At 41.0% G+C, this 21,462-nt stretch overlaps 1 protein-coding gene across 1 annotated transcript; it reads right to left on the bottom strand.

Annotated features, from left to right (window-relative positions):
• Positions 1 to 996: 996 nt before the first annotated feature.
• On the bottom strand, positions 997 to 21,300 carry smad10a (SMAD family member 10a). Its single transcript, XM_059350669.1, has 13 exons — positions 21,083 to 21,300; positions 17,894 to 17,969; positions 15,673 to 15,916; positions 11,729 to 11,903; positions 10,067 to 10,090; positions 8,387 to 8,599; positions 7,438 to 7,692; positions 6,648 to 6,749; positions 5,807 to 5,860; positions 5,401 to 5,584; positions 4,195 to 4,363; positions 3,818 to 3,956; positions 997 to 2,542 (listed from the first exon to the last, which is right to left on the bottom strand). The coding sequence occupies exons 1-13, from the start codon at positions 21,084 to 21,086 to the stop codon at positions 2,331 to 2,333; spliced, it is 1,851 nt and encodes a 616-aa protein (XP_059206652.1). The 5' UTR covers positions 21,087 to 21,300; the 3' UTR covers positions 997 to 2,330.
• Between the last annotated feature and the right edge of the window lie 162 nt (positions 21,301 to 21,462).

Below are 21,462 nucleotides of genomic sequence, written 5' to 3'. Positions count from 1 at the left end.
TACTGTATGTTAAAGTTGTTTTGGGTGATTCTTTCCCAACACAAATACCCAATGTTGTAAGAAAGCCACAGCCCTTTGTGCAAAGACACATGAGGAAAATATGAGCTTTCAGCAGTCTGACTTGGACAGATCCATGTAGGGTTTAATGCCCATGTTTTTTTCTGGCTACAAGCCTACATTCAACTGCTAGAACGTATTCAGAGTTAAGGTCCAATCCAAAGAACACCTCTGGAAGATATCCGCAACTGCTGAAGACTCATATTAGCTCGGACTGCGTTTCTACACGGATGACTGGATCGAGGCCGAGCGCTCCATCACTCTTGTGTCATGTCACAGCAAGAGTGGACAAGAGGAATGTGTACAGCAGCTCTCAGCTCTTGTAGTTGCCAAACTATATTTACACAGTAAACACAATGACAGCCGTAAATACGAAATCACATTTGTGTCCATGAAGAGATTGCTCCTGTGCATTCTGGGAGGGTGTGTTATTATGGATCCCACTGTACTTCACAACAAGACCCGCACTGGGACGCTATCATTGGTCAGGGCCGTGCCCTGGTAAATGGACCTGGACTTATATAGCGCTTTTCTAGTTGCTTTGCGACCACTCAAAGTGTTTTACACTGCGCCCATTCACCCATTCACACAAACATTCATACTGGTGGCAGAGGCTACCCTAAACGGTGCCACCTGCCACCATCGGGAATTCATTCACACACCGATGAACGCAGCATCAGGAGCAATTTGGGGTTCAGTATCTGGCTCAAGGCTACTTCAACATGTAGCTGCCATGGTCAGGGATCGTACCACCAACCATCCGGCCAGTTGGTGACCGCTCTACCAACCGTGCCACAGCCGCCCCCCCCCCCCCCCCCCCCCCCCGCCTGTTCTTTTTAAGAAAGCTGCAGAGTTTTAAGACTCTAATGAAAATGTTTTACTCTGCTTTTATTGAGTCTGTACTTTCCTTTAATGTTATCCTTTGGTGCAGATATCTCTGCGTGACGCAGGGCGTAAGGCACGGCGCTGACCAATCCTCGCGCAGCGGGGCGTGTCTTGTTTTGAACTGCAGTGGGATCCCAACCTGACTTCCTCATGTAACTGCAGTCACATGATGAGCACTCAACCTGTCATATAAGTGCTGCTCATGGTTTCAGCTCTCTACTCATTTGGCCTTTATTTCACAATGATATCACACAGCATTGATAGTCTGAATTGGTTGAGCTGTATTTGAAGTACAGGACTCAGATCCAGAGTTCAGATAAACTGCGAGGCACACACTGGAGTGAACACGCTGCCAGAAGGCAGACCAGAGAACACAAACACTCTCGGGTTTGTTTCTCTGTAGCTGCTCGTGGTTGATTCCCATTGATCAAGTGACTTTAACCGTCTTTCTGCTGTCAAACTGTCGAGTACAACACATGTCAGTCATCTAGTACTGCTACTGCACATCACAGCACGGTACAATACAAAGCTTAGGGAGTGTTGCAGTCAGGATCCTGTCAGAGACTGACTTCAGCCTGTCAGTGAGAAAGCGCAAAACTAAACTGTGACTTTGCACTGGAGTTATGAGGTATTTTGGCTTTGGTGATTTGCACCAACCATTTGGTTACATACAGGGTAGCACTGTTTCATTACAAAGAACAACAACACTACTTTAAAGCTAAATGTTTTTGGCTTTTTAGTCTTTTGGTACAAAAATAATATAGCTTGAGCTGGGCGCAATAAGGGAGCTAACGAGCTATCGATGCTAACAGTTTGATTTTAGATCAACATACAGTAGAGCGTACAAGCACAGAGATGGTTTCTTTAATCCATACTTCTACATCAGTTCTGCTGATGATAATACGAGGTAAAGAGTACTGTAATGCTGTTTGTATTCAGTGTGAATTTACTGACAGAGGTATGCAGTTCTCTTTCTGGATAACTTTTACACGTCTGTGTGGATTCCATGAATAAATGTGCAGAACACAAATCCAGATTGCATATAGGGTAAGTGGATTTGTGAAACACACAGTGCATACAAATGTCTTTAGGACACAATGTTTAGCTTCAGAGCTCCAACTGCCTCATGTTTGACTTCAGATTGTAAAGCATTAGAAAAATCTTCAGCAGTTTTATGTCTGTGTGGCTGCAGACATTTTGGTTGTAGTGTGTGTGTGTGTGTGTGTGTGTGTGTCTGTGACACACCATTGATTGTTACAAGCATAATATGTCGTTGGTCATTTATGTTGATTTGCTATGTGTATCAGTTTGAAAACATATTTGGCAACATGTGTCTGTGTGTGCACATTCATAGAATCCAGATTGGAATTTGAACAAAGTCCTGATCCTCAGTTTGCAGGCCCGGGGTCTGCCAGTGGCATAGTGTGCAACACCTCATCCAGAAGCTGCAGAGCGCGGTGCAAGTGGACCTCCACCCAGCAGGGTGTGTGTTTGATGCTCTGCCGAGGGTAGTCGGGTCCCCAGCCCTTCACGAAGCTGAGCCGCAGGATACACAGGCGCCTCAGGTCGTCCACACCGATCCCCGCTGCTGCAGACAGACCTGTCACAGACATAACACAATGATATCTGAGCACAGCTCCATCACAGTGCAGTCTTCTTGGTTGTTTCTTGCTGACTAGGGCTAGGCAATATATTTCTTATATCGAGATATTTTTTAATGTGATATGGCATTAGACCATATTGCATACACTACCGGTCAAAAGTTTTAGAACACCCCAATTTTTCCATTTTTTATTGAAATTCAAGCAGTTCAAGTGAAATGAACAGCTTGAAAGAGTACGAAGGTAAGTGGTGAACTGCCAAAGGTAAATAAAAAAAGGTAAGGTTAACCAAAACTGAAAGATAATGTAGGCTACATTTCAGAATTATGCAAGTAGGCCTTTTTTCAGGGAACAAGAAATGGGTTAACAACTTAACTCTATGGAGTCTTGGGCTATTTTGTCCATTTTTGAATTCTTTTCATGTCTTTTTGTGTCTTTTTTTGTCATTTTGTGTCTTTTTTTTGGTCATTTTGTGTCTTTTTTTAGTCCTTTAGTTCAACATAAAATGTGATTTTGAATCTTTTTTTATTTTCAAAACACTATCATGTTCTATAAAGAATTTTAAATGTTGCAAATGTGCATTAATTTCAGAGTAGACTGAGACATTAAACTGCATCATTTTCAATTAAATTCTGGAAAAGTTGGTGTGTTCTAAAACTTTTGACCAGTAGTGTATATCGATATAGTTCACATTTGCACTGTGATCCTTGATCCAGGATCAGGATGCTTCAGCACTCTAAGTTTTCTACAGATCTGTTCATGTTGTGGTGCCCCTATATTTACCCGGCACAGAGGATTGAATATACAGCCACTTTATTTGGTAAACCTGTGCAACTGCTCGTTAAGGCAAATATCCAATCAGCCAATCTAATGGCAGCAACTCAATGCATTTAGGCATGTAGACATGGTGAAGAGAAACTGCAGAAGGTCAAAGCGAGCATCAGAATGGAGAAGAAAGGTGATTTAAGAGACTTTAAACATGCATGGTTGTTGGTCTGAGTGTTTCATAAACTGCTGATCTACTGGGATTTTCAAACACAACCATCTCTAGAGTTTACAGAGAATGGTCAGAGAAAAAGAAAATATCCAGTGAGCCAATTGCCTTGTTGATGCCAGGGGTCAGAGGAGAATGGCCAGACTGGTTCAAGATGATAGAAAGACAACTCAAAGAAAACCCTCTCTGAACACACAACATATCCAACCTTGAAGGAGATGAAGAACACACTGGCATTTTATCAGGTACACATAAACATGAAGGTGTTAACAACACTTACTGACTGCAGGTGCTATGCCTCCGACGCTGCCCGGGCCTGGAATATTTCCTGCTACAGCAGCTGCCTGTGCAGCAGCTGCAGCCTGAGCCGTGGCTGCCTGCTGCTGCATCTGTCTGTGGCACTGGCGTAGGTCAAACACCTGAAAAAACACACAAGCAGTTCACATGGTACTATTCATTCTTTGGTAACACTGTTGCCTATCTCAGCTAACAATTGCTCAGTTCAAATGGATGTAACTCCTGTAAGCTCATTGCTGCTCACTGGTGTTTTCAAAGAAACACAATAGTGGAACAGTTTTTAAAAAATAAGGAGTTGTGTGTGTGTGTGTGTGTGTGTGTGTGTGTGTGTGTGTGTGTGTGTGTGAGCTGGCTTCGGACCTTGATGTAGGCTCCGGGGTAGATCTTGTGCACAGCATCACCTGGTGCTCGACCTGCCTCCCTGTCCAGGTAGTAGCTCTGTACAAACACAGCGTGGTCACTCATACAGCGCATCCACACATCGCCCTCACCACGACACTCCAGCTGTACGCCTTTACCAATGTGCAACCTGGAACACACAGGAAATATCATCAGGATAAACCAGACGGCAACCTCCGGGTCTGAGCAGGGAGGCAAACCAGGAAGTGCCTTAAGCTGCATTCTACCAAAAATTCACACAGGGGGTGCTAAGTTTGGCTGCAGAAAGATTTCTGTCCATTCATTTCAATGCAAAATGAGAAAACTTCTCACTTGATTTATTACCTCAGAATTTTTTTATGACAACACTATGGTCTCAATCGCTAGTAAAAAATCTTCGAGACAATTTGATGTTAATAGTTCAAATAAGGACCCCGTTTAGAAGAAAATAGAAGATAAAGAATTGTATGATTTGGGGCGGGGCTACCTTTGATTGACAGGTGGCTAACAAGGTGAGCTGTCATCAGGAGAGAAGCAGAACAATGCGTATCCACGGCAACGTGTCAATAAAGTTATATAAATATATTTTTTTAAAAGGGCGTTACTGGTTTGGTCTCATAACTTTGACCCTTTCACTGTATTTTCACTTAATGACAGTTTATTTCAACATTCTGTTCATTAAAAATGTCTTGTTCAGTGTTTGGTTGGACTAACAGACACTCCAAGGAGTCACTGCTCATTTTTCTTCGGTAAGTAACGTACATTTTGTTTTTGTTTTTAGTTAGCCAAAACTAACATCCCAACTGATGCTACAGTTAATGCTAACATGGATTAGCAGTGACTTTGCTCCGAGTGGTAGTACAGCTGTGTAAAATTGAGGTGTTTACATAACCGAAGACATCGATTACAGCGACCGTCTCCCCACCCGTACATGAATATCTTCAAGGAGAGACGGCCCAGTGTTATCCATATTTGTGTTATCCATCATTGTGTCCACAAGCAAGACACAATGCCAGGACAGAGAAGAAGAAGGCACTGTGATGCTGCCAGGAGGAGGGTGGTGTGGCAGAGAGAACGCCAACACAAGATAGTCAGGAAATGAAAAAAATAAAGAAATAAAGGTGTTCTTCTTTACTACTTGACCCATAATGTGTTTCACATAAAAATCAACGTGTTAAAGAGACACACCTGGCTCTCTCACTTGCATCTGTGCGGTGGACGTTGCTCAGCTGGCCGAGGCAGAAGCGATCGCCTCCTGACGGGTCAACATAACCATCCACGGTGACCACAGGGCAGCTGGAGGGCACCTTGAACATCTCACCCACCTGAACGTCCATTTCAAAGTAGGAGATGGAGCACCAAAACTCTGGTCCTGCAACGAAAACAGACTGTGACAACACTGTGGGTCATCTATGCAGTGATGCTGAACAGCTACAGCAGCAGAAAACTACTGTGCATAAACTCAACCATCCCCATTTTTATAGAAATTAAATATTTCTGTCAATGAAGCCAGGATGTAAATAGTGATGACATATATGATACACAGGGCTTCACACTGACTGAGTCTGTGCAGTCTAAAAATTGTGTCTCTGACCTGGGTGGTTGGACACAGAAGGAGGGAAAGGGGTTGAGCTGTGATGCTGAGACCCTGAAAGCAGAGGAATGAATGCATTAATCTGAAGCAACAACGGATAATGCAGATCATCAACACTTCCTACACCAGTTTTACTTTGAGCAACATGTACTTGTACACAAACAAGCAATCTATTTTAAGCTCTCTATTTGAACATGTTTAATCTTTGTGCTCTAGATGAATATTTCTCATCAAAGAAACAATACATTTGTCATTCCATTGGACAAATGTACAGTGTATATATATATATATATATATATATATATATATATATATATATAGAGAGAGAGAGAGAGAGAGAGAGAGACAGAGACAGAGAGAGTGAGAGAATTATTTTATTTGTTTTAAATAAATTTAACAAAATTTAACATGTTTAATCTTTGTGCTCTAGATGAATATTTCTCATCAAAGAAACAATATCGTTGTCATTCAATTGGACAAATATACAGTATATATATATATATATATATATATATATACTGTATATTTATACACTGTATATATATATATATATATATGTGTGTGTGTGTGTATATATATATATATATATATATATATATAGAGAGAGAGAGAGAGAGAGAGAGAGAGAGAGAGAGAGAGAGAGAGAGAGAGAGAGAGAGAGAGAGAGAGAGAGAATTATTTTATTTCTGGCACAGCAGTCCCATTGAACAGTATAAGGGTTAGGGTTATCAAAGTGATCTGATGATTACAAAGTGAGATTCTGCAATTGAAAAACATCTTATTACATTTTCATAGTGGGAGTGTGGGGAATGTCACAATAAGGTTTTGAAGCATTTCTTACAGTGGTGGTTTGGATGATGGAGGGCAGCTTGTTGGTGACCCCGCCCGTTCTGCTGGGGTCCTATGGGAGTATAAGAGGCTGTGCTGCTGCCTGTCCAAACTGCTGAATTACAGGGAAGGAAAGAATGATCAGTGTGACCATGAACACCGTTTATATTACCGAACATTCTGCCCTTGAGAGCCAGAGAAGACTCAAAAATCGTTTTCTCCTTGAAACTGTGGAAAACAAACATTTTTTTCCCAAGTGCAACGTGCAGTTATTTGTGATTTGCGACTCAATAAGCCTTGATTTCAGAAAGCTTTTTAAAAATGTCATACTACAATTTTTCCTTTTTTGATAAAGGGAAAAATCATACAAAACAGGAGAGCCAATTCTGACATGGTACTATTATTATTATTATTTAATTAAAATAATAATGATTCTATATTCTGAAATGAATGGTGCTGATCCGTCACACACACACACCTTCACACTCACTAGAAGATGCTGAGGCCTCCATAAATCTAAACTCTGCAATACAATTTATGAAGACTCATCATATTCAATTTTTGTTGGTGTAGATTTCATTTTGTCTAAAAATTTTGCCTGCAGCATTTAAGTTAACACACAACAGTAACCCAAGTAGAGAAACATATCTGCATTTTAAAATACAGACATGCATTTGTTGTAATAACTAAAATTTTCATTTGGGGTGATGGTGTTTTATTAGGCAACTGTTGGGTTTCCAATTCCCTGAAAGGTGAAATAAAATATTAATATGAAACAATATCCACGTATGCACAGTACTCACTGTGGAAGGCAGCCTGGCTCTGAGGGGGTTTATTGCTGCTGTATCCATTCTGTCCATGTGAGTGGGAAGGAGGTAGGGAGGGTTGTTGTGAGTGGGGTTGTGAGGGTTGCTGGGCAGCCTGTTGCTGAGGAGAGGGTTGGTTTGGGGTCGGAGGTCGTGGTGCCGGGGTCATGACTTGAGCCTGCGGAGATGCCGTCTGGAGCCGACCGTCACCATGAGCGCCCTGCAGTGGAAGCATGGAGCTGGAGCCAGACACTGGAAGGAGAACAGAGAAACCCATCAGGCCTGACTCCAACTGTATACCATACAATTACCGGATTTTCCGGACTATAAGTCGCAGTTTTTTTCATAGTTTGGCCGGGGGTGCGACTTATACTCTGGAGCGACTTATGTGTGAAATTATTAACACATTATTACCGGTATATCATTTCACATGTTATTTTCACACTAAACCGCAAGAGGGCGCTCTAGGCCGAGTATGAGGGTGAGTCTGACGTAATCGACGTAGAAGAAGAAGCGCCGCATCTTCTACCTCCGGAGTTAGCGGAGTTGTTTAAAAGTGACACCGAGGATGAAGATTTCATTGGATTTTGGTTATTTGGAGTAGTTATCTGAATAACTCTTAATATGTTATGTTAACATACCAGGCACGTTCTCAGTTGTGTCATGTAACGTAAGCATACCGTACAATTATTCTATTCTATTTTTATTTTTTAATTGCCTTTCAAGATGACATGTCTGTTCTTGGTGTTGGATTTTATCAAATCCCCCAAAAATGCGACTTAAACTCCAGTGCGACTTATATATGTTTTTTCCTTCTTTATTATGCATTTTATGGCTGGTGCGACTTGTACTCCGGAGCAACTTATAGTCCGGAAAATACGGTAATACACAGTTAAGGATTCATTCATCAACCATTCATTGCTGAACACAGACATGCAGAGCTGACCTTTGGGTGAGACGGGCAGGTTGGTGTATCTGGTAACGGGTTGGGGTCCATGGGGCTCAGAGGACAGCTGTTGGGGAGGCAGGGGCTGGCCGTAGTGTTCTGGAGGAGGAAGCTTGAGGGCAGCTTGGTGCTCAGACAGAGGCATGCCAGGTGGGAGGTCCATCTGTATACAGTCATGGATGTATTCTTCTTTGATCAGGCCACTCGGTGCTGCTGCAGAAGAGGGGAGGAGCCTTTACTATGCTGTACTGCAGTGATATTGGTGTGAGACAGAGAGCTGATACCAAACCAAATCAGGTCATCAGAGAATGTAAATAAAAACATTCCCTGAAGGTCATCTGAGTACATTCATAAAATATTCATAAACATTCCAAAAACCGTTCTGATAAAAGCCATTACTGGTTATTGTTGTCCTCTCATTAAGACTGGCCCTTGAGTTTATTTTGTTTAATATTATCTACCCATTTTGTATGCAAATTGTACCACCCACATGCATGGCATCCCTTTTTCTGCACAAAGTCAGTTCAATGTTCAAAAAAACATTGTTTCACTTTCTGTAATCATCCACCTTTTTGGGGCGGGTTGTGAGGGCAGCAGGCTAAGCAAAGTAATCCAGACATCCCTCTCACCACCCCTACCTTCCAGGACCTCCTGGGGGACCTTAAAGTGGTCCCAGGCCAGATAAGATACATAATCCCTCCAGAGTTTTCTGGTGTGACCCCGGGGTCTCTTACCAGGGTGCCTGTGGCTCATTTGGTAGCACAGATCAGAAGGTTGGTGGTTCGATCCCTGACCATTTTTTATTTACATACTTGGGCAGGATACCGAACCAGATATTGCTCCCGATGCTGCATTCATTGATGTGTGAATGAACTCCCAATGGTGGCAGGTGGCACCGTTTAGGGTAGCCTCAGCCACCATTAAATTAATGTGTGTGAATGGGTGAATGAGCGCCATCTGTAGTTTAAGCGCTTTGAGTGGTTGCAAAGACTAGAAAACTGCTGTATAAGTGCAGGTCCATTTAACATTTACCAGATGAACGAGTCGGGAACACCTGTAACAGGAGTTACCCAGGAGGCATCCTCAGCAGATGCTAGAACCACCTCAGCTGGCTCCTTTACAAGCAAAGGAGCGGTGTCTCTACCATGAGCTCCTTCTGGATATCTGAGCTCCTCACCTTATCTCTAATGCTGAGCCCAGCCATGCTATGAAGGACATCTTTTTTACCTGATGTAAAGTTTTTTTTTTTTTTTTTAAATGTTAAATGTCTTTTAATATTTTAAATGTTGTGCTACTGTAGGCTTTTTGTAATTACACCACTGAGGTCAGACTTGACCTGCAAGCTTATTCACACAAGGCCGTACATGCATGTGTGAAAGAGGCTTTAGCGTTTAGTCAGGCCTTACCGTTCTCCATGTTTGGAGGCTGCCCAGCCAGGCTGAACTGCAGTATGTGTATAAGACATTGTCAAACTTGCTACTTGCTCCTTTAACCTTTGGCTTGTTCTCTTAATGACAGCACCTGCACTGTAACAGATGCTATGACTGCATTCAAACTGTTGACTCGGTACAATTCTTGGCCTGATTGTTGTACAGGAAGGTCAACATGTCCCACAGGTTGTTCACATGAGAAACAAGAAATCCTTTTGATCATGATGTGGTGCAGTAGAGTGAAACTCACCTGTATTTTGAAGGCTGAGACCAACTGTCAGAGAAAACAGAAAGATCATGAGCTGAGAACTTGACATCATACAGAAAATGAAGCATCAGTAACAAACAAAAGGATGAGATGTATAAAGTTTGTCATATTTGTCAGTGATTAAATTATCCTTTATCAAAGCAGACATTTTGAATTGTCATAGAAGAAGAACACAGGTGTATTTAATAACATCCATGCATTTCAGGAGGTCCTGGTATTGTGCATGCTGACTCACTGAGATAGCTCAATGGGATACTTTCTTCTTTTTTTAAAGATTTTTTTTGGCATTTTCATGCTTAATTTTGGGGGGAGACAGAGGGGAAGACATGCAGCAAAGGGAACTGGGTCCGGATTCAAAACCAGGTCTGCTTCAACAAGGACACAGCCTTAGGTCACTTTCACACATAAAGTCTGGTGGACTCGGACTGTGATTCAGTGGTGAAGTCGTAACATTGTTGAATTTTTCATTTGGTTTGGTTTGCTTTCACACTGTGCTTTATCATGTGCACCAAGCATTGTAAACAAATACCCTTCGTCTATTGGACAGAATATGTGAGGGAAAGAGAAAGACACTTTTTCAAAGCAACTTACAGACAATGTATTGTAATCTAATGTATTGTTGAGTTTGTCACTTTAATGTAGCATTGATCTGCTGTGCGATTGAATCCCTTAGCTCCCATTCTGTCACTAAATCATTTGAAGACCTTGTTGTTCTTGTGTGTGTTCTGTGATCGTCTGACCATATTCGGATAAAGGCCTTTACTTCATCGTTAGAATGTCCACAAGACATTTTTTAAGCCTGATGTTGATTCTCAAATTCTTGCCCAAATTCAATGTGTTTTGGTTTGCTTCCTTCCTTTGGTTCACACTGCATTCTCACCTGCAGTGAACCAAACTCTGGTGCACTTGAAGTGAACCTGAGACTCCCACTTTTTTAGCAAGTTTGGTCCACACCAGAGTTCACTTGAACATTCACACCAACAAAAACCAGTGACCCACCAGGACACTCCATTTAGTGGGACACTAAGGGGGCGACCAAAACACAGTGCATCTGGGTTGAATTTGGGCTGAAATTTGAGAATCAACAATCAAGCTAGGTAGTAGCAGGCTTGAAAAATGTCTCCTGGACGGATGAGACGACCACATAACACAGTTGCTTGTGGCTACTGGCTACACATAAAAACAACAAAGGTCTTCAAATTATTTAGCGCCAGAATGGTGGCTAATGGATTTAATCACACAGCGGATCAATGCTGCATAAAAGTGAAAAAAATCATTCAAAAACTCAACAACACATTAATGTCAGTGACTTGCTTTGAAAAAGTATCAGCTCTTTCCCTCTCATATTCTGTCCAATAGATGAAGAGTATTTGTTTACAATGCTTGGTGTGCTTCATAAAGCACAGTGTGGAAGCAAACCAAACCAATGAAAAATGCAACAATGCTGCAATTTCACCACTGAATCACACAGAGTCCATCAGACAAGGTACTTATGTGTGAAAGCGAGCTTAATGGAACTAAGCCATTTTCATCATTTCACCTGTGCTTTTCTTACTATGACGTGTCAAAATGTGTGCTGTGGAAAAGTTTATTAGACACTTTTAGCATAGTGACTGAGACCTGTTAAGTAAGAAGGCGACCTACCGATGCCTGGTGACACCACCCTCTCATAATGGTAGGGGTTGACACACACATTGTCATACTTCAGGTCAAAGGCGTACTGGCAGAACTTGACATGCTTGAGTTCATTCTTGTGGAGGTCAGGCCAGCGCCACAGTCGTGCATAAATGACATGAGGAAAACCTTTCCTTCCTGCCACCTGAAGAGAGAGCAAAGCATCGTCATACCCTCATCTCTGAGGAATAGAAAATAAAATGATATATGAATAAAAGGTATATTTCAGATTAAGATGCTCTTCTTGAGTTGACAGAGAACTCTTGGATGATGTGTCCCTTCACTGTTGCAAAATGAAACAGACATCTGTACTGTTGACTTAATGTGGTGTATTAATAATTTGTGATAATGCACAAGAGCAAATACAAGGACAGGTTCCTGCATCGGAGCACAGCCCCATCAGTCCATCAGGTCAAAGAATAACCTAACATACAGTCACTTTATTATACTATCAATAGATTGTAGTCCCAGTTTGTAGGGTGTGTTACAACACCACAGAGAAAACAGAGTACAGCTGCCATTGTAGACCAAATGAATGCCCAACATAGATAAACTGTGTGTTTACCACTATAGGTTAATAAATCTACCCGCGTCTATGTTTGAATGCAATTCAAGCAGCTGTTCAGACCAAAAACAAGTCTACTTTAACACCAAGCTGGCCTTACAGATAGGTAGACAGCGACAGACTAGTGGTCAGGTGGTGGTGTTTGTTACTTCTCCAACTGACACATCAGGAAATTTGGATTAGTAAAACTCCATGGCGGTGCCACAGTGAGAAGACAGCACCAGGGATGGTAGGCATTTTATTTTCTTAATTGGCTTGAAAATCTGTACATACACTACCGGTCAAAAGTTTTAGAACACCCCAATTTTTCCAGTTTTTTATTGAAATTCAAGCAGTTCAAGTCAAATGAACAGCTTGAAAGGGTACAAAGGTAAGTGGTGAACTGCCAGAGGTAAATAAAAAAAGGTAAGGTTAACCAAAACTGAAAGATAATGTACATTTCAGAATTATACAAGTAGGGGTTAACAACTTAACTCTATGGAGTCTTGGGCTATTTTGTCCATTTTTGAATTCTTTTCATGTCTTTGTAAGTCATTTTGCGTCTTTTTTGGTCATTTCGTGTCTTTTTTTAGTCATTTTGTGTCTTTTGGTGTCTTTTTTTGTCATTTTGTGTCTTTTTTTGTCATTTTGTGTCTTTTTTTAGTCCTTTAGTCCAACATAAAATGTGATTTTGAATCTTTTTTTTACTTTCAAAACACTATCATGCTCAATCAAGAATTTTAAATGTTGCAAATGTGCATTAATTTCAGAGTACACTGAGACATTAAACTGCATAATTTTCAATTAAATTCTGGAAAAGTTGGTGTGTTCTAAAACTTTTGACCAGTAGTGTACACTATAGCTGCTGTAAATAGGTAAAAGAAAAAAGAAAAGCATGTCAGGCTCCCCAAGATTTGTGCTAAGCCCCAAATGTGTCCCCAAAAAGACAAAAGCCCTAAACTGCCCCCTAGCACTCACCGCCACATCATGAAATGCTTTATGTGGTTAGTCAAAATCACTCATCACCTCCTCCCTCCCCGACTCACTGGTCCCATTTCTATTTGCATACAGGTAATGCCTTCACCATAGCCCTCTACTCTGCCCTTTGCAAGCCAGACCACAGGAACACACTCTGTGTGTGAGAATGCTGTTCAGAATTCAGAATTTAATACCACTGTGCCCTCGTTATCAAGTTCAGAGACCTGGGGCTCAACACCAAGCTTTGTAATTGGGCCACATTATCCCACAATGACACAGACACACACACATCCTTGTACATCTAGCTTTGTGAGGACCCTCAGTGCATTGCTTATCCTAAACTTAACAATGGCAACTAAATTAACCACCAACCCTTACCCTAACCCTAACCTAAACCTAATTGTCAAATTATTCTAATTGAGAAACCGTCAGAGGAGAGTCACTGCTGGACAGGTGTCATACTTGAGTCCTGACAGAACAGTGACCAGCAGCATCAGGAAATGCTCAGTATCGGCGCATCAACTAATTTGAGTTTAAATCTTATGGTTTTGAAAGCCCTATGCAGTGGTCAACTCCTTCTCCCTGCAGCATTAAACACCCTCTTCATGCAGAACCAGACAGAAACCACAAGTAAAGCACTGGGGCTGTTTATAGCTAAAGATAAGCAGGCCATGCAGTCTTGAGGATGCAGGATTGCAGTATTTGATTGAAGTATTGTATCCCCTCCTGCTCTGACTTCAGCAACAAAGTCATTCCTGAACTTTATGAAAAGAAACAACAGAATATAGGCTACGTTTACACGAGGACGGTCTGAACAGAAGACGCAAAAGTAGCATTGCGTCTTCACTTTTTATTCCTCGTTTAGACGAGCATTTTCGGGAGGAAATCTGCTGCATACGATGACGCAAAAGTGTGTGAAATTCGATTGTATGCAGCCAGGCGGCATCACTTAAAGCGATTAGAGCATCTTTGGGCATGCAGAAGTTTTCACGCCACACATTTTCATCAGCTACTCCTTCCACAAAGTTCTCCACCATCACTAGATCTCCCAGGTCTCGTTCACAGCCGTCTGGCTCGCCTCCGACTAATTGCTGCATTCAAAATGTGATAGAGGTAATTACAGATCCTTCTCTGTTCACTAATACTATCTGTACATATCCTGTACATTTGGTGGAAAGACTCCTATAAGTTTATTAGAGCTGCCAGAGCAGCTTGAAGGTCCGACGCATGGAAATATTCCCACGTTTGTTTATTTTCCTGTACTGGAGCATGTATGTGACGTAAACACATACGTGACGTGAGCAGATCTGAGCAGTTTTGCGTCTTGGCAGTGTAGACGGACACGCTACGGCGGAGCGGATTTAACTTTTCCACTTTGGAAGGTGGTTTCAGATTTTTGCGTCTTTAAGAACCCAAAACGCCGTCACCGTCTAAACGAAAGGCACTTCCGATAAAATATTTTGTCGTTTTTACCCGCGAGCGTCCTCGTGTAAACGGGGCCATAATCAAATAACTGTCCAACACAGCTGTGGATGGACCTCCAGGGCTACTGAAAGTTACCTGACTGTGACTTTATGGGAGCAAGTGAACATCTCTCTCAAGTAGGGCTGGGCAATATATCGATATAAAAGATATATCAATATATTTTTAAATGTGATATGGAATTAGACCAGATCGCATATATCGAAATAGTTCAATTTTTTCTTTCCTTCTATCATGAAAAGAAAAATCACACCACAAACACAACTACAGCAGAATGTGGTCTGAAGTGGAATGAGTCCCTGCTTTTTTTCAGGACTGGATTTGTTCCATGTGCTGGACAGCTTTTACACTCGCCTAAACAAACCCAACCACACACACACACACACACACACACGTCTGTTTGGACCGCAGCCAACAGGTCCATTGTGAATGATGAAATGACAGGTTGGCTATTTATTAGCTGGATTAAACACATTCCTGCTGATTTATACTATTTCATTGCATAAGTACATACTGAATATGATTGACAGAATGTTGCCACCTGCTGGATATATTCTAAAATAAAACCCAACATGCCTTGCAATGGTTTTTATTTTTGATAATGGATATTCAAATATCGTGAATATATGGAACATGCTAAATTCAATAGGATCAGGATGAATTCATGCAAAAAAGACACAGATAAACCTGGTAGCTGTTTCAATTCATACTAAACTCATTTTTTTATATTAAATATGATTTTTTTTTAATGTTAAAGTGAACACAAAAATCCAAATCAAACTGTGACTTTCCTAAAACAGTATCAATTCCAAATGTCCAACTGCAACATAAGTGAAAGTGTGCAGCAGTAAAAGCTGAGGACACTGATATGTGTTTGAAAGTTGATGCCGTATGTAAGAGGTGCACTGACCTGCAGCCGTCCATCCAGCGTCCTCTGGATGGTGACACACTTGCTGGGATGGACTCCATTAGTGGTGATGGCCGTAATCAGCGAGTCCAACTCGTCCTTCTTCTCCTTCAGCTTCTTCACCAGGCTCTCGATGGCCCGCTTGGCGAAGCCCTCGTTCTCTCCGCCCTGCCGGTGGCACATGAGGCTGTGGACGATACTGAGGCAGGCGTCATTGCTGCTCGGAGGGTTCACTGACATGATGCTACTGCCACAAGACACAAGAGAAAGGCTTTTTATGCTCAGTGGACACATATTATTCACTCTGGACAACTCATGCCGGCCCTTGATAGATCAAATTTCTCTGGATGTAAATCTCAATCTTGCCAACACATGTCAAATGTCATGTCAATAAAACCTATTGAACTAATCTGAATTGAATTGACTCTGACCAACTTCATAACACGGGGCGCAGTAATGTGCTGCCCACTGCTCCTAGCATGGTTTGATCACTGTTCAGCAGTAGTTCTCAACCTTTTTGAGTTGCGACCCCCAATTTAACATGCATGTTGTCCGCGACCCCCCGCTGACTGAACAGAATCTCACATGCACAGTTCAGATCACCCAAAAAAGAAACAAAATGACCAAAAAAAGGAAACAAAATGACCAAAAAAGACACAAATTGACCACAAAATGACCAAAAAAGACACAAAATGACCAGAAAAGACACAAAATGACCAAAAAGGACACAAACTGACCCAAAAAAGAAACAAAATTACCAAAAAGACACAAAACAACAAAAAAAAACACAAAAAGACCAAAAAAAGGAAACAAAATGACCAAAAAAGACACAAATTGACCACAAAATGATCAAAAAAAGACACAAAAAAGACACAAAATGACAAAAAAAAACCACAAAATGACCAAAAAAAAGACATTAAGTGACCAAAAAGACTAAAACACATTAACACATGAACACTTTAACACAGTGGAGACAGAGCTGACTTCCAAAATGATTTGGCGACCCCCAGAAATCATCTCGCGACCCCAATTGGGGTCCCGACCCCAAGGTTGAGAATAGCTGGTGTAAAGGATGGGTTAAATGCAGAGGTTGAATTCCCCCGTTTTTGGAATAATAAGGGAATAATGGAACACATTATTATTTAAAAGTCCAGTTTTCTGATAGAAACACATTCTGGGGCTACACAGTGGGGTAGTGGTTAGCAGCTCTTCTGTGTGGAGTGTGCATGTTCTCCTGTGCCAGCGTGGGTTCTTACTAGGGCTGGGCGATATATCGACATAAAAGATATATCAATATGTTTTTAAAAGTGATATGGAATTAGACCATATCGCATATTGATATAGTTCATTTTTTTTCTTTCTTGAGATATAAATGCTGCCCTTACTAGGGTTTGTCATATTTAGTTCTTTTGTAATGTTCGTTATTCTTTTCTCAAATAAATATATTTATTTCTCAAAAAGATTGGACTATTTTATTTCATAGGCTATTTTTATTTAAGATATTTTTTATTTAAATGTGCACTTTATGGAGCTTTGATTTTAAATAAAGTTTCCCCTGTTGTTATACAGTATTTATGTTTTACTTAAGTAAACTGTTTTAATAAAGCTACTTGTGACATGTCATATTTGACTTTGCCTGAACATATTGCTCTCACTCTGCGATAAAAGTAACGTGCTGCCCACTGCTCCTTGCATGGTGTGTTCACTTGTGTGTAAAAAAGGATGGGTTAAATGCAGAGGTTGAATTTCCCATTGTGGGATTAATAAAGTAATCTTCTTCAATATATATATATATATCATATGTCGATATTCAGCCTAAATATATCTCGGGATACGACTTTTGGTCCATATCGCCCAGCCCTAGTTCTTACTCCTTCTTCCTCCCACAGTCCAAAAGCAAGCACTTCTAATTGGTGACTCTAAATTGCCCGTAGGTGTCTATGTGTCTACCCTGTCCAGGGTGGACCCCGCCTCTCACCTAATATCAGCTGGGATCGGCTCCAGACCCCCGGCAGGATATGCAGTTAAGGAAAATGAATGAAGAACACATTCTGTGCCAATTTTAAAGTGAAAATGAAAAGTCATATGAACATATGTGAAGTCCTTATAACGCTTAGATGCCTCTATCGATTTTATCATATTTTCTGTCTGTTTCACTGAGACTGATGGAGGGGCCTCCCAAAAAAAAAAAACATTTGGTATTGCTGATTGCTGTCTGGCTTACCTGGTATTAAGTTGGTCAGCCAATGAGTGACCAGAAAGTTCACCGGCATCATGATGGCCCAGTTCTGAATCAGTCCCTGTTAGTAGAGCGGGGAGACCAGGGATTAGTGGAAGCCAGTTGTGAGCGGAAATCCAGCACTTATTAGTGCTTATCAGTTGTACAATAATTATTAGATCTTTTACTAAAGTTAAAGTTGTAATACCATAGTAATAATAAAGTCATATTGTGTATCTACTTTGTCAGCAGCACATTAAAAACAAAGTAAGTAGCAGACTAATACGGGTAAAGGTACATATACAGATAGACATATTGATAAGCCATTGGTTAGACTCTCCCTGATGGGTAAAAGCCCACACCTTTCAGTGTGTAACACAGGCTTTCTGTTAAAATATAGTAGTTTCAAAATCAAGCCCTGATGAAATCTCCCAGGTTTTTGTCAGACATTCAGAATAATTAAAACAACTGTTTTTTGTTCTGTCCATGATGAGTAAACTGAACTTGTGTATGTGTAAAATTGGTGGGTTGTTGTGAATAGCATTTGAATTATTAGGTTATCTACTTAAATCATCAAAAGCAATGCTACTTGCTATCAGAATGGCCCTTGGTTATGTACATTCTGCACATTCTTTCATGACTTGTTGTTTACGCATGGCAGGCTGACTACCACTGCATTTATACTTTCATAAAGGAAGTACAATAATGGCTTATCCGGATTATTATGAGGACGATGGTGAGTCATTTCACATTGATGAAACTGGAGGACACTGAAAGGGAGATAATCAAATAGGAGAGGAGACACTAAGAATGAAGGCAGGAGGACATCATGCATCAGGACACTGGTGGTGTTCCTGCACTCACTGCTCTCCTCCACTGGCTGAGAAGACTAGAACCTGTTGATGTCAGTCCCAGATGGAGATGCCTATGTATTTATCCAACATGGCAACTGCACAGTGCAACTTTCTGTGTTTATTTTGGATCACACTTAAAGAAAGGCGTTTGGAATTATTCATTGTTTTTTTGCAAAACTTTAGGAGACACCTTTTAATAAACAGGAGTTTTTTCTTTAATGTAGTTTCTATAGATGGGTGCTATTACAACTACAACCTGGATCCAAAAAAGTTGGGACACTGTGTGAAATGTAAATAAAATAGAGTGCAATAATGTGCTTCCTCTTTTTTGACACATTCAATTGAACTGTGCAAAGACAATATATTTAATGTTTTACCTTATCAAATGTATAGATTTTTGTAAATATATGCTCATTCTGAATTTGATGCCTGCAACGCATTTCAAAAAAGGTGGGACGGGGCATCAAAAGTAACAGTGAAAAACATTCCACTGGTAAAAAAGCAACAGCTGATATAACCACAACTGTTTCTAACTGTTGCCACACACACACACACACACACACACACACACACACCTTGCCCATGTCTTCTTTCAACATTTATCATACAGGCCCGAGTGTCTCAATCCAATGTGATACCAAGAGGCAGACATGACTCAAGTCACTTGGTCTACGTCTCAAACAAGTCCCAAAGTCATTTTTCTTTGGGTAAGTCAGGTCAAGTCTGAAGTCATGTCATAAATAAAAACGTTATTATTCAACAGATAATAGCATATAATGTAGCATTAAATGACACATAAAAACTTGAATTTTTGAACATTGAAACCTAAATTAGAGACTGGGTATCAATGTATCCGTGGTTTGCCCAAACATAATGTGACATTGCCTATGTTTTATTCTGTTGATTGGGTTGATTAGTCAGGCATTTCAAGTAGAATATGTGTAATGTTACCTGTAACTAAAACATTAAACTTTTGTCATTTGAAGACTCATTTGGATCAGCACGTGTCTGTGTGGGCATATGTTAGACAACATTAATCTGTTCTCTGCACAACTCTGTTGATTCATATCACTAATCAACTCTATAGATAGTATAAAATATTACGTAAGTAAAGTTATGTTTCAATGTTGATCACATTATGTTGTGGCGGGCATGACTTAGGACCTGACTTGCCTTAACTAAGGACACGACTTGACTTGACATGCCCAAGGCAAATTGACTTGGGACTTGATTGAGACTTGGACCAAATGACTTGAGTCACATCTGCTTGAAACGTACACCGTGTTATTGGTCAGGAGAAGCATTCAACCTGAGCTGTGTGCCGGCCGTACTGTGTGCCGGCCGCGGATTTCAGAAAAAATACATCCAGTGTTTGACACAAAGCCATTCATATGAGGACTCATTTATCGTCACCTTGTTAAAATAACCGCCTAACTCATTTTTTCAAGTTTTGCAGGAAACACAAAAAACGTCACCAAAAGTGTAACATGTGACATTTATTGATTATTTCAACCAAAAAGGATGTAACAAAGGATGGCTATTGGCATAGTAATAACACTGTGTGTAAATTGTGTAACTTAAGAGAAATAAATGAAAATGAGGCAATTCTTTTAACATGGTTTTGTGACTTAAGCAAGATATGGTAACACTTTATTTTGAAGGTGTCTACATAAGAGTCACACAAGCCTGTCAGAAACATGACATGACAAGTATCATGAGCATTAATGTTACTTCAAAGTGTCATTAATGTTCATGACACATCCCATGTCATGTTTATGACACGATCATGTCACTCTTATGTAGACACCTTAGAGTAAAGTGTTACCAATATTAATGTCAACAATAAAACACTGATGAACTAAACTGATAACTAACCAATCTCCCTCTAGCTCTTCTTTGCTGGGTTCTTATCTGATGCCTATGAATGTGGCAAATTGTCAAAGAAGTGATGATCTTAAAGGGGTAAAATCATGATCTGATCAATTGAGGATGTAGGCGATTTTACAATAGGTGGCCGGCGTCATGAGGAGATGGTTTAGGCAAAAAACCAACCAATTTTGACAAAAAATGACATAGGCGATTAATTCAACAGTGTGACGATATGAGGACTCATTTATGTTTAACGACTAGTAAGAAATAAGCTGTGTGAAAAGGCAGAGCAGGCTACAATGTGTGAGTAGTGTGTTTGAAAGGCTGAGACAGCAGATAAAAGCAGGTTACAGTGAGCAACAATATAGCAAGCTAATGTGACTGACTTCCCCGTCATGTTGTCGCTTCTCGGGGCTACACCACTGGCGAGAGCACGAGACGGAAAAGATGGAGATCGATAGTTTGTACTTACACATCAGCCGGAGTGGAGAGAAGAAGTTGGACAGAAAGACCGTTGGACGTGTTGTATGTGTTGATATACTGCTTAGTATGTTTGGGCTGCGTGTACGCGGCTACAGCTTTTCTCTATTTCTCCACTGTAGCGAGCTAATGTTCATGTGTGACACGTTGTGCTGCGCTAGCTTGATGTTTCGTCGATGTTTTATCCTTTTAACAGCCCCACTGTCTCCTCGTGCATCCTGTCTGTTCCCCTCGCGCACGCCACAATAACAATAGAGGGGAGACGTCGTGCGCGTCACTGTCTCGACATGCAGCAGCCAATGGGCGGCCAGGTCTCACAGGGACCACCGCTCTCGGCCAATCCCGTGACGGTTCTCACAGCAGGGCCGCCAG

This window comes from Centropristis striata, chromosome 14 (genome assembly GCF_030273125.1).
Source record: "Centropristis striata isolate RG_2023a ecotype Rhode Island chromosome 14, C.striata_1.0, whole genome shotgun sequence".
NCBI lineage: Eukaryota > Metazoa > Chordata > Actinopteri > Perciformes > Serranidae > Centropristis > Centropristis striata.
This window is presented reverse-complemented; position numbering and strand designations above follow the sequence as displayed.